We start from the raw sequence: 15,017 nt of genomic DNA, 5'->3' as shown, positions 1-15,017 counted from the left end.
TAATGTGGTTGATCTTCACCAGTAGTGGATTGGAGTCACAGAAAAATCATGTAGGCCATTGTTAAATACATAATACATTTTTATTTGTCTGAAATAAGGAGCCCTTCCCCATAAATGTATTTCACAACAATCTATCAAATTTACAATTAAGCCCCAAATTAGAGTACTCTATAGGATACTTCCAAGAGGAACCATTGTGACAAAAATATATAATTCACAACAAACCTTGCACAGCTGTATGGTTAAAACATAAAATAACATAAAAATAGGCAACAAGACAAAAACAGCCAATCTGACATGAAGCCTTTAATAACATCCTTTAATTTCAAATCACAGATAGAACTGTCCCTTTAGTTGATGGAAAACCAATATCCAACTTTTCAAAGTTGGGGCTGTGCTCTATTGATCACAGTTCTGTATGTATATTTGGGAGTGTTCCATCTCCCCCGGTTCTGTATGTATATTTGGGAGTGTTCCATCTCCCCCTGTTCTGTATGTGTATTTGGGAGTGTTCCATCTCCCCCGGTTCTGTATGTATATTTGGGAGTGTTCCATCTCCCCCGGTTCTGTATGTATATTTGGGAGTGTTCCATCTCCCCGGTCTGTATGTTATTTGGGAGTGTTCCATCTCCCCCGGTTCTGTATGTATATTTTGGGAGTGTTCCATCTCCCCCGGTTCTGTATGTATATTTGGGAAGTGTTCATCTCCCCCCGGTTCTGTATGTATATTTGGGAGTGTTCCATCTCCCCCGGTTCTGTATGTATATTTGGGAGTGTTCCATCTCCCCCGGTTCTGTCTGAGTTGGATATGGCATGTGATCATCTCATGTGTCCTCGTCAGAGTTAATAGTTTCCATGTGGTTCACATTACAGTCCTAGTTTCTGACTGGTGTACAGACTCCCTGCTTGTACATGGTTGAAGTGCTCTATAATCTTTCCAGTTTTCACTGTAAACAACCCAGTCAGAAATGGAATGTTATGTTACGATAGATTTCCAAAGGAGCCACCTGTTACAAGAGAAAGGCAAGGAGAGAAAATAGGAACTGTTAGAAAAGCATTCAAATGTTATCTGTAATTTACACACACGCACGCACACACACACACACACACCTCTGCTAAGGAGCTGCAGGTTTCGTCCCTCCTCTTGCATATGCAGTTGAAGCACCTGCTGTAGGAGCTCCTGCCTCAGTGTCTCTTGCACCAAGCCCATCCTCTCCAGCTTCTCTCCATTCAGACGCAACAGAGCACGGCCTGACAGGGAACAGAGAGAGGAGGCTGTCATTAAGTGATTCAACTGTCACTACTCATACACACCCACACCTACTGTATTGTGTATTTTACTAGCATTTTCTGACGATGAATTATGTTTTTTCTGCTAGTGCACTTGTATCCACCCACACCTGCTGTATTCCAATCTCATTGCATGATTATTAATGAATGTTTTTGTGCTAGTGCACTTGTACCCTTTGATACCTGTATTGGGTAAAGAGTATTACAAGCATAGTTATTCAACTAACTCTACTCTGCCAGCCATCCATGCTTACTGTATTTTAGCCTCCTTTTATGATTGTAAATTATGATTTTGGGTTAGTGCACTTGTATCTACTCAAACCAACTGTATTTTACTATGATTCTGTAATTATGAATGATGTTCTTTGTGCCAGTAATACACGTGTCCTAGTTGATACCTGTGATGGCGTGATGAGAGAAGGCCTCTACGTAGGTCAGGTAGTTGTGAGGACAGTGTTTCTTCAACCACCTGCAGACGTCCTGCTGAGTCCATAACACCACAGGCCGGATCAGACTAGGCTGGGTGGGGCTGGTGTGGTAGATTCCATAGGAGTCGCCTGAACGGCGCTGAAATACACCCAAGCACACACACCGAATATTTTTTTCTGCAATGTCATATTTCCTTTTCTGGCCCTCTACTGCTTCCATTATCTCTCAGACCCCTCCCCTCCCATTTAAGTGATGTATTTTAACCTTGAGTGCCTCAAGGGATGACAACCTCACCACGTCAGTTAGACTAGCACATCCTTCATCCATCAAAACATCTGTTCAAACACCCAGGGGTCTTTCTTTCTTCTGGTCACCAAGGACCACTTTCATGATCTTAGCCACACAGATATAATGCATGACAATGCAGTTGCCAGGAATATAGTGATGGGAGTGACTTTCCTTCAGTGGTGGACAAAGTACCCAATTGTCAAGTAAAGATACCTTCATAGAAAATGACTCAAGTAAAAGTGAAAGTCACCCATACTACTTGAGTATCAAAAGTAAAAGTATAAATAATTTCTAATTACTTGTATAAAGCAAACCAGATTGCACAATTCTCTTGTTTTTAAAATGTATCGATAGCCAGGGGCACACTCCAACACTCAGACATCATTTACAAACAAAACATTTGTGTTTAGTTGGGTTGTTCTCTTGATAAGTGTTTAAATTGACCATGTTCCTGTCCTGCTAAGCATTAAAAATGTAATAAGTACTTTTGGGTGTCAGGGAAAATRTATGGAGTAAAAAAGTACAGTATTTTCTTTAGGAATGTAGTGAAGTAAAAGTAAAAGTTGTCAAAAATATAAATTGTAAGTACATATACCCCAAAAAACGACATAAGTAGTACTTTAAAGTATTTTAAAGTATTTTAACTTAAGTACTTTACACCACTGCCATCCTTTACTTAACTCATGTTCATACCACTTTAGCTTATCTCTGCAACCACAGCATTTCTGGCAAAGTCATGCAAAAGCTAATAAGCCCTCGTTAACATACACACGCACGCACACACACACACACACACACACACACACACACACACACACACACACACACACACACACACCATGCAGCTGTGGGTGTCAAGTTTCACATTTTATTAGTCATATCTACGGGATACATATGGTATACAACATCTAACGAAATGCTTACTGCAGGTTCCTTCTCGACAACGCAACAATAAGAAATAATATAAGATAAGAATACAAACAAAGTCAACGGCTCAGTATAAACATTTTAGCATCAGTATAATACAGGAAGGCACACTTTATAGTCCAATATTTACACGTGTTTCAGGGAAGAGGGGATTGGGGGCAATGTGTTTAAATTGAGGAGCTTAATAAGAGTCTGGTAGCAGCAGTTGTGATGTGTGTGTAGCATGAATATACACTACATGGCCAGAAATATGTGGACAACCCTTCAAATTAGTGGATTCGGCTATTTCAGCCAAACCCGTTGCTGACAGGTTTATAAAATCGAGGACACCGCCATGCAATCTCCATAGACAAACATTGGCAGTAGAATTGCCTGTATTGAAGGGCTCAGTGACTTTCAACATGGCACCGTCATAGGATGCCACTTTTCCAACAAGTCAGTTCGTCAAATTTCTGCCCTACTAGAGCTGCCTCGGTCAAGTGTAAGGGCTGTTATTGTGACGTGGAAACATCTAGGAGCAACAACGGCTCAGGCGTGAAGTGGTAGGTCACACAAGCTCACAGAACGAGACCGCTGAGTGCTGAAGCGCGTAGCATGTAAAAACTGGAGCGATGGACTCTGGAGCAGTGGAAAAGCATTCTCTAGAGTGATGAATCATGCTTCACCATCTAGCAGTCCGACGGATTAATGTGGGTTTGGCAGCTGCCAGGGGAACGATACCTGCCCGAATGCATCGTGCCAGCTGTAAAGTTTGGTGGAGGAGGAATAATTGTCTGGGGCTGTTTTMATGGTTTGGGCTAGGCCCCTTTGTTCCAGTGAAGGGAACTCTTAACACTACAGCATACAATTACATTCTAGACGATTCTATGCTTCCAACTTTGTGGCAACAGTTCGAGGAAGGCCCTTTCCTGGTTCAGCGTGACAATGCCCTCGTGCGCAAAGCGAGGTCTATATAGAAATGGTTTGTCAAGATTGGTGTGGAAGAACTAGCATCACTACTCTGGACGGTTCTGACTTAGAATATGTGGACAAATATAAATACCTGTGTCTGGCTAGACTGTAAACTCTCCTTCCAGACTCACATTAAGCATCTCCAATCCAAAGTTAAATCTCGAATCGGCTTCCTATTTCACAACAAAGCCTCCTTCACTCATGCTGCCAAACATACCCTCGTAAAACTGACTATCCTACCGATCTTTGACTTCGGCGATGTCATTTACAAAATAGCCTCCAACACTCTACTCAGCAAATTAGATGCAGTCTATCACAGTGCCATCCGTTTTGTCACCAAAGCCACATATGCTACCTGTATTAGAGGCCGACCGATTAATCGGAATGGCCGATTAATTAGGGCCGATTTCAAGTTTTCATAACAATCGGAAATCKGTATTTTTGGACATCGATTTGGCCGATTTCTTATTATTTTTTAATTTGATTTTTTTACACCTTTATTTAACTAGGCAAGTCAGTTAAGAACACATTCTTATTTTCAATGACGGCCTAGGAAAGATGGGTTAACTGCCTTGTTCAGGGGCAGAACGACAGATTTTTACCTTGTCAGCTCGGGGATTCGTTTTTGCAACCTTCCGGTTACTAGTCCAATGCTCTAACCACCTGCCTTACATTGCACTCCACGAGGAGCCTGCGTGGCAGGCTGACTACCAGTTACGCGAGGGCAGCAAGAAGCCAAGGTAAGTTGCTAGCTAGCATTAAACTTATCTTATTAAAAAACAATCAATCTTAACATAATCACTAGTTAACTACACATGGTTGATGATATTACTAGTTTATCTAGCGTTTCCTGCGTTGCATATAATCGATGCGGTGCCTGTTAATTTCTCATCGAATCACAGCCTACTTGATTTAGCACTGTCGTTGCACCAAACCTAACCATAAACATCAATGCCTTTCTTTCAAATCAATACACAAGTATATATTTTCAAACCTGCATATTTAGTTAATAGTGCCTGCTAACATGAATTTCTTATAATTAGGGAAATTGTGTCACTTCTCTTGCGTTCCGTGCAAACAGTCAGGGTATATGCAGCAGTTTGGGCTGCCTGTCTCGTTGCGAACTGTGTGAAGTCCATTTATTCCTAACAAAGACCGTAATTCATTTGCCAGAATTGTACATAATTATGACATAACATTGAAGGTTGTACAATGTAACAGCAATATTTAGACTTAGGGATGCCACCCGTTAGATAAAATACGGGACGGTTCCATATTTCCCTGAAAGAATAAACGTTTTGTTTTCGAAATGATAGTTTCCCGGATTCGACCATATCAATGACCAAAGGCTCATATTTCTGTGTGTTATTATGTTATAATTAAGTCTATGATTTGATATTTGATAGAGCAGTCTGACTGAGCGATGGTAGGCAGCAGCAGGCTCGTAAGCATTCATTCAAACAGCACATTCGTGCGTTTGACAGCAGCTCTTCGCAGTGCTTCAAGCATTGAGCTGTTTATGACTTCAAGCCTRTCAACTCCCGAGATTAGGCTGGTGTAACCGATGTGAAATGGCTAGCTAGTTAGCGGGGTACGCGCTAATAGCGTTTCAATCAGTGACGTCACTTGCTCTGAGACTTGGAATAGTTGTTCCCCTTGCTCTGCAAGGGCCACGGCTTTTGTGGAGCGATTGGTAATGATGCTTCGAGGGTGGCTGTTGTCGATGTGTTCTTGGTTCGAGCCCAGGTAGGGGCGAGGAGAGGGACGGAAGCTATACTGTTATACTGACAATACTAAAGTGCCTATAAGAACATCCAATAGTCATAGGTATATGAAATACAAATGGTATAATAGAGAGAAATAGTCCTATAATTCCTATAATAACTACAACCTAAAACTTCTTACCTAGGAATATTGAAGACTCATGTTAAAAGGAACCACCAGCTTTCATATGTTCTCATGTTCTGAGCAAGGAACTTAAACGTTAGCTTTTTTACATGGCACATATTGCACTTTTACTTTCTTCTCCAACACTTTGTTTTTGCATTATTTAAACCAAATTGAACATGTTTCATTAATTATTTGAGGCTAAATTGATTCAGTATTGTTGTAATTGTCATTATTACAAATAAATTAAAAAAATCGGCAGATTAATCGGTATCGGCTTTTTGTGAGTCCCCTAATAATCGGTATCGGTATCGGCGTTGACAAATCATAATTGGTCGACCTCTAACCTGTATGCTCTCGTTGGCTGGTCCTCGCTACATATTCGTCGCCAAACTCACTGGCTCCAGGTCATCTATAAGTCCTTGCTAGGTAAAGCTCTGCCTTATCTCAGCTCACTGGTCACCATAGCAACACCCACCTGTAGCACGCGCTCCAGCAGGTATATTTCACTGGTCATCCCCAAAGCCAACACCTCCTTTGGCCGCCTTTCCTTCCAGTTCTCTGCTGCCAATGACTGGAACAAATTGCAAAAATCACTGAAGTTGGAGACTTATATCTCCCTCACGAACTTTAAGCGTCAGCTGTCAGAGCAGCCTACCGATCGCTGCAGCTGTACACAGCCCATCTGTAAATAGCCCATCCAACCAACTACCTACCTCCCCCATCCCCATATTTGTTTTTGTTTTTCTGCTCTTTTGCACACCAGTATTTCAACTTGCACATCCTCATCTGCACATGTATCACTCCAGTGTAAATTGCTAAATTGTAATTACTTTGCCACTATTGGCCTATTTATTGCCTTACCTCCTTACTTAATTTGCACACACTGTATACAGATTTTTCTATTGTGTTATCGACCGTACGATTGTTTATCCCATGTGTAACTCTGTGTTGTTTTTTTTCGCACTGCTTTGCTTTATCTTGGCCAGGTCTCAGTTGTAAATGAGAACTTGTTCTCAACTGGCCTACCTGGTTAAATAAAGGTGAAATATATATATATTTTTTTAAATGCTCTCGTGGCTGAATGGAAGACCCCGCAGCAATGTTCCAACATCTAGTGAAAAGACTTCCCAGAAGAGTGGAGGCTGTTATAGCAGAAAAGGGTGGACCAACTCCATATTAATGCCCATGATTTTGGAATGAGATGTTCGATGAGCAACTTTTGGTCTTGTAGTGTATATGTGTGTGTGTGTACTGTATGTCTGTGTGGGTGTGTGCATGAGCAGCTGGTCAGTCCAGTTCAWGTGTTCAGCAGTCTGATGACTTGTTGATATAAACTGTCTCTGAGACTGTTGGTATCAGACCTCATGTTCCGATACCGCCTGCCCGACAGTAATGTTATTGTTCTTACATTATCATATATACACACTAAACCCATCACTAATGAAGCCTATCATATAAAAGGTCCACCTGCAGATCAAACGCAGACATTCATCTGAAACTATAAGATCAGGGAACATAGTTCTGTGAGCAATGAGCATCAGCATCAAACCAGAGTGCATGTGGGTCAGTCTTATCCCAATACCAAATTCCTTCATTTGGAATCTCAGCAGGATATGGGTGACTAATCAAATGAAGCCTTTGATCATTCATTCAATTTAAAAATCAATGAATGCAGTGTTCTCTCCTTTTCTGCTCTGCTCTTCTTCTCCAGTGTAGAGCAGCCCCACTTAAAGTTCAAAAGGTTTGAACTCAACATGCTAGTGCTACACCCCTTGGCCTGAATTTGGCCAGCAACAAACAAAAACAAATAAGCTCTCTCCCTGCATTTTTTATCACAGACATTCATGATACAATATTATGTAATGCATTGCAGTGATCGTGAAAGACACAAAGCACGAAGCATATGCATGCATGCATGGAAGGGGAAGGGAAGTATCTCTGTCATCAACCCACATTTGTAGGGTACTCGGAAACCGCAATGTATAGCAGAAATTCCTTCATTCATTGGTAAAAAAAAACAGGCACATTGAAATTGCAATAACACGATTTAAAAGTCAATTAAAAAAACACAAATGGTTCACTGCGCTGTAATACCACGTAAAGGGAATACTATAATATATCAGATAGGGTGCTAGTGGGTAACTACCCCCCCCCTAAGAACATGTCTAATTGCTGACACAAAAGAGCAACGTCTGGGRAAAAAATTGGTATGTGGATGAAGGTCATGCTTAGGCGAATAAACTATAAAGGTAAAAAAATGGCTACAGTTGACACTTTTTCAGTTATTTCATGAAATGTTGTTTTCAAAAAAGGGCCTTTTTTTAATACCGGGTGTAACTGCCCCCCCCCGTAGAAGAGTATGGCATAGGGTTTCACAGAAGTGTGTTAAAATCCATTTAATCAGTTTTATTTAGAAATTCTTTAGTAAGTAATACTTCAAGTCTAGTTGTCTTATTTTAATGATTTCAATAAAATATGGGGGGGAAATGGTGTTACACATGTCACCATTAATAACTGCACTATGAGGAGATGTGATGTAAAGTCCCTCTTTTTAACTCATTACTTTTCTTTGTTCTTTCTTTGCTGCTCATTTTCTATACAATACATTATGTACAACTGCACTAAATATGATTTGAATAATGCAAGATTTTAAATCCTTACAGTCTTTAAAATGACATTCAGGAGCAAAAGGTTTTCAATGGTTGTTTTTTAAAATTTGTAATATAATATTGGAATGGAATATAAATAATAATGGAATAATGGAATATAAATAATAACATTAAATAACATTGGAATATAACATTTAATAACAATAACTTAACTAATTAACTCAGTGTAACATTGATGTGGCAACTCTCTTATGCTCTGCTATTGCACGATTCAAATTTGTACCTGTAGGTCACAAATAAAGCTATCCCCAGTAAAATTGGAGCACAACTCACGAGCCCACCTACTCCACTGCTCACACCTAATCCAGTCCCCACCTGTGACTGAAAACAAGGGGAGAGATGCCCCATGGGCTAGTTACCCCCTATTACCCTACCATTAATTGAACCTGGCACCAGGAACCAAGAACCAGGACCCCACCCTCCTCCAAATCGTAGAGCTATGGCCCAGTACACATAAAATTGATAGACATGCTTTGTTATAAAATATATCTGCCAGAGCACATACTGTAAGGTTCACCACAGCCATTAGATGTCATACAGTATATTGCCCATTTTAGATCTCAGTCCACAGACAAAGGCTGGTGYTTCTGTACATAGGAAGGACAGCAGTTCTTTTTAAAATTATAAAAGGCTGGAGAGTCTGAGTGCCCCATAGCCCTCTGGGTAAACAGCATCTTCCATTCTCCACGAACAAAGTGCTGCTCGTGTTGGAACAATGGATAAAGTCCATTGCATTTGTCATATAATATTTTTATATTTTGTCTTTGTGAAGAGAGAAGCTTTTGTGTTGGTAAATTACACAGGGCCAGAGAGAAGCTTACATACACGTCAATTAATAATTGAAAAAGACTGATCTGAGAGGAATAATAACCCATGAAGCTCTTTCCTTTTTAAAAATGTACATGTGCATCTAGAATAGGCCTACCAATTAGAGATGTAGTGGATGACTAGAAGCAGATACAGCATAAAAAGGCAGCCATTAGCATCATGGCAAGTGTTCCATATAAAAGACAATGAAAGGGTGTGAAAGAAAGGTTGTCTGTTTTTAATCAGAACTCTTTTTATTGATTTGAAAACATCTGATCTGTGATTATGATCTGATATGCTGAAATAGAGATCTAAAATAGTTGAGGTACTCCACCTGATATTTCTCTGTCCCAGGCTGTTGGAGCAGCTTCACTGTCCGGCCCCCTGCTGTTTTCTGACCCCGCCCGTCATGCCAAGTCAGGTTCCCTCCCGTCCGTCGACTCAGGTGGTTGAAGTCCTCCGGCAGCGCTCTGTATTCCACAGCAGGCCGGCAGAAACTGAAACTGGAGGCCGCTAGAAGAGTAAAAGAGACAAATACAGTTTTGATTTGAGCAATAGGATTTGACTATAACAGTGGCAGTAAAGTCACAGGCTTGTGGTGCTTGAAATTCTCTCACTGACTGTGCTGTAATTTGCACTAAAAATGACATGTGAAATCTGGAAAAATATAATATGCCAAAGAATTGTAAAATCCTGGGTGCCTTCTCATTGAGAGATGGTCTCAACCATCATTACTAGGTGTTTTTCCAGGCAGACCAAGCAGGTGTTATAATGGCTGAGCCATTAAACTGAGTCATTATGAGCTGATGTTCAAAGGAACTTCAACTTTTACCCAGATAGCTCCCAGGCATTTCTGGCAACTCCACATGACTACTGCATATAAATCAGTCGCTCATCATTATGGTTAGTTACTGGCAGACACACACCCTATCCCATTCTACAGGCAGGAAGTGTCTTTTCAGTATCATAATGAAGGGAAAAGGTGCTAGCTAGAGTAAACACACCATTACTGCAGCATAACCTGGCAACCAGCCACAGGTAATTACTAATTAATGTGCCAGATTGGGTTGATTTTCTGGATGTGTTGGAAGTGATGTTTTGAGTAGTGTGTGTGTGATGTTCATTCAAATGTTTCTTTAATTGACACAGGTTTAGTTTAAATGAGGACAGAACACGAGACAGTAGAGGAGAGCGAGAGAGGAGATGAAAGGGTATATTTTGGTCCTTTTGCTTGTGCCCCTCCTCTGCATCATCCAGTATCCCCCTTATTCCAGACCCCCAACAGAGCCAAGGTTCGCAAAGGCAGCTCGTTATCAAGCCAAGCCATATGAATGCCACTGGTGGAGAACATTTCATAATGGACATCACCCTTCGATATCAACCCTCTAGTCTAGGTCTTCAGCATGGGGCATGGGTGTATGTTTCTTCATGCCACTTAGAAAAGTAACTTCAATAAAAATACACTAGAAGTGTTTGAAAACATCGAATCTGAGATGTAGCCAATCTTCAGTGAACAACTGGTTCATTCATAAGATTTCAAAATAGGCGTTAAATTGTAAGGAATGGGTTATATGGCCAGTGATCACTGTAAGCAAATTGACCCTAATCCGTCACCCTTAATCGCTATCAATTTCAGCACCACGCCGTCCGGACAGCGGTTTCTGTTTGTGCTGCATAACAATTCCACCTAAATTCTGAAATCTAAAACCCAAAATAAGCAGGGGAAGCGGTCATGCAAGTTCAGCAAAACTAATGCTACACTGCGCACTTGTTTAGCTTAACCTGGCTTTACCGATAATAGAAAGTATATCACAAGAGAAGATAGGGGATGATCCGTCTATTGAGATGTCCGCATGCACGACTATTGGATCTCAATTACCGTCCACAGCCATGCCGTTTCACCTTTCCCCGTGACAGCACTAGTAAAAGTATCCAACAGGTAATCCTCGGTTTGTGAACTCCTCCGTGCCGTCAAAGTATACACTGGCAGTATGGGCTAATAATTAGCAGACCGTGAGAGGATCGTGAAAGTTACCGCCACTCAGGTGCCACTGCCAGTAGACAACTCGACATGTCGTGAGTYCATCGGTTATATCCAGGGTTGAATGGAGGAATTAACACATACAGCGTTCAAATAGGCTGCCAAATGTCAAAATTGACACTGGAAGCGTTTCACTAAGTAAAAAAATAAACACAGATACGCTCTAGCGCAAGCTCTTATCAGATGGTGCAGCTAATAGTGTCCTGTCCTGGGTGAAGTTATGAGTCTCTTTCGGTGCGGAATGTCCCAATGATGTTGGCTGACTGGTTCTGTCAGTGCGGAGCTACTGCATGTATGTGTGGTTCATCTCGTCATGAGAATCACGCGCGCGGCTTTTTCTCAAGAGCCAGCATGAGCGGTCTCAAAGTGCTGCCCAGAGCCCTGTAATTAGCGCAGCCAGTGGAGAGACTTTGAACACCGGCTGATGAAAAGCCAGCGCAAGACTCACACGCTAGAGGCAAAATAGAATAGAGAACATGCAGCATAAGGGATCCATCCTCCTGCCTTTATTTACTAAAGAAAAGTAGCCAGAGCTCTGGGGATCCTGGGGGCCATACATTTCACCAAGATGACATCCATGGTGGAGCCTCAGAACAAAGATAGCCAAGGGGAAACCCAAGGCTTTAGGCAGTGGCCCTTACTGTAAATAAGAAGTCAAAAGGTAAAATAAGGGGTGCTTATATTTGTCCTGATTCACACATGTACAAGTGTGTGGTGAAATAGTAATGTGTTTTTAGCATATCCCACTTCCCCTAAGACACCCTTGGAGAGTGGGGTCATGGCATGGGATCAGTTTGACAGTTTGACAGATCATCAGGCTGCTAACTGTCAACAGAGTTGACATGTTACACCAGTGAAAAACCATGTGGCTTTTAGTGAACTACGTCTGTTCTACCCATTCTACTTCTATATAATTGATGGTTGGATACAACCATTAGTAATGGTTGTATCCAACCATCAATTATATAGAAGTAGAATATTGGATATTAAAAAAGTTTTTTTTTTTTAACCTTTACTGAACTAGGCAAGTCAGTTAAGAACAAATTCTTATTTACAATAACGGCCTACCCCGGCCAAACACTAACCGCTGGGCCAATTGTGTGCCGCCCTATGAGACTCCCAATCACGGCCAGTTGTGATACAGCCTGGAATCGAACCAAGGTCTGTAGTGACGCCTCTAGCACTGAGATGCAGTGCCTTAGACCGCTGCGCCACTCGGGAGCCCATTGATGGTAAATCCCAGAATACCTGCTGGACCAATCAGCCCCACAAACCACACGTGGGACATACTAACCCAGTGACAACAAACAGCTGATTCCTTTAGATCTAATTACCAGGGCATGGGCACATGACTTCTCGGGGTGTAGGCCTAKCATTGTTGCTATGACAACATGACTATCTATGAAGCAGCAGATACTTTAGGGGGCACATAGGGGCTAATGTATTAGCATGGGCACATTTGGCCTGGTAAGAGGCCTAAAATATGAAAGGGAACTGGAGGGAACATCAAAAAGCCTGGGATATTAACAGTAGGTTAAGGCTGGTCTGCAGAGGACCAGCCTTTTGTTTCTTGGTGTATCAATGGATAATGATTAATTCTCCAACAGTTTCAAATGCAAATGATTAAAGACATGGTCCACTAACAACCCATTTGGCCTAGAGGCTCAGCACACAATAAGAATGGACAAACTTTTTCTCTCTGAAGGAAAAATAATACTTTGGCACATTATTATTAGATATTTTTTATTAACTTGTATTTATTCAGGGGAACCCAACTGAGACCATTGTCTCATTTACAATGGTGCCCTGAGGACAAAAATTACATAAATACAGCAACAACAAAAAATATAACAAAACTACAAGACAGCTATAAATAAATTACATCAGGTTATTACTACAAGTTATAAAATAATAAATTGAAACAATTTCACACTTTAGTGAACTAATTTAACAATAGTTTTAAACTGCATTATTGGCACCAGGCAATTCAGGTGTAATTTGTTTTGTAAGGTATTCAATAACTGTGGTGCATTTAAACTAAAGGCGGATTTACCAAACATTGTGGAGACTAGCAGGATTATCAAGCTTCTCTAAATGGTTTCACTACACCAGGGGCAGAGCCTCAAACATTGTTCTCATCTATGGAAAGGTCAAACACCCATTGCTACAGACCCAGCAGGTTCTGCTATGAAATTGAACTTTCATGACAGTCTCTTGTTCCCATTGACTAGCAATAATAGTAGTAGGACTGAGTGAGAGGTGTTCTGTAAGTGCAGGTAGGTATTGCCTATCTTCAGATGTGGACACAGAGCCATGAGGCCTGATTAACACAAACACACCGAACTTCTCACATGGGTGTGGGTGTGCCACAAGCTATTGCTTCCCCATGTGGCCATTAAATGAGGTCTGCTCTTATCAACATTTGTCCTACATCAATATTATCTCATAATGAATGAATACCAAGATAATGTGATTAATAACCCAGACATAGTATATGTGCAAAACACAGCTCTGTCATACATAGACAATAATACTGAACACAAACATTTTCCCTTTTAAAGCATGATAGTGGTACTTAGTGTTGGTAGTGATGGGGATCCTTCCGGAAGCGGCAGAGGAAACACAGGCCTACACAAATGAAAGTGTACACTCAAACAAACAACTGAAAAAGAGAGCTGCAGATAATTCCCGAACCTAGAATAATCTCTCTGCACTAAAATACAATCTCATTAGTGTACAATTGATGGGGGTTTTCCTGCATGTAAAATGATTAAGGTTATGTTGTTATTGTCAGTAACATACTTTTTATGATGTAATTTGATGGATGATTCCCAGTTAAACACTGTCACACTCTTCTTCAGACACAATAACCTTGGTGAAACATAGAAAACATAAACCTCACTTTAAAGAGTTTACAGGCAGGCTCAGAATGTAGAAGTCTGGTGTCAATAGTAAACAGTCAGAAAGAGAAAGAGAGCAGGGTAATTTAAAAAATGTGGGTACGCACACACATGCACACACACGCACACACACACACACACACACTCCATTCTATCTATTCACTGGCGACTCCACACAGAAAAGTGTGTGGCAGGTAAATTAGACCTCTTCTTTTTCATGATGATAGGTATGTGAACATTCTAAATCTGAAGTGAGCGTTACGATGGGGAGGTGAGCAGAGGCGTCGAGCCTGGAACAGCTGTTACATTGTGATGTCAGTCGGTGCCATTTCTGGTGGAGTAGCCTGCACTACTAGAATAAAGGTGTGCTTGTGTTGCATGACTAGTCCAGGACCAAACCTAGCTCCTGTGTTTCGGAGTATGTTAGGTCCTGCCTATGGAACAATGAGGACTTGTTTACAGATCAAATGGTGGAGTAGCTTGGAGCTAAGGGATTGGAAACACACTTATACACCAAATATGCGTGCGCGCACACACACACACACACACACACACACACACACACACACACACACACACACACACACACACACACACACACACACACACACACACACACACACAAAGTTCTATTATTGTGCATCAGCAGGTGACAGGGAGTTCCCAGGTAAAGAAGGTGGGACCAGGCACAAACAGGAGACAGGAAATGACCCTTTAACTAGGGCCAATCAAAAGCCAGCTCTGAAATAATGGACACAATGTTAGTCCTGTTCCTGACAGACTGCAGGCTAACTAGGTCCAGCTAATAAATCATTCCTGGGTTAG

At 41.3% G+C, this 15,017-nt stretch overlaps 1 protein-coding gene across 1 annotated transcript; it reads right to left on the bottom strand.

The window, feature by feature from the left end:
- Nucleotides 1-96: 96 nt before the first annotated feature.
- LOC111966672 (sterile alpha motif domain-containing protein 10-like) lies at nt 97-11,578 on the bottom strand. The gene is made up of 5 exons (XM_023991540.2): nt 11,131-11,578; nt 9,586-9,764; nt 1,689-1,857; nt 1,111-1,251; nt 97-1,007 (listed from the first exon to the last, which is right to left on the bottom strand). Exons 1-5 carry the CDS (start codon nt 11,141-11,143, stop codon nt 982-984), a joined length of 528 nt encoding a protein of 175 aa, XP_023847308.1. The 5' UTR covers nt 11,144-11,578; the 3' UTR covers nt 97-981.
- Between the last annotated feature and the right edge of the window lie 3,439 nt (nt 11,579-15,017).

This window comes from Salvelinus sp. IW2-2015, linkage group LG7, assembly GCF_002910315.2.
Source record: "Salvelinus sp. IW2-2015 linkage group LG7, ASM291031v2, whole genome shotgun sequence".
Taxonomy (NCBI): domain Eukaryota; kingdom Metazoa; phylum Chordata; class Actinopteri; order Salmoniformes; family Salmonidae; genus Salvelinus; species Salvelinus sp. IW2-2015.
Note: the sequence above shows the minus strand (reverse complement) of the source record. Positions and strands in the feature narration are given on the sequence as shown.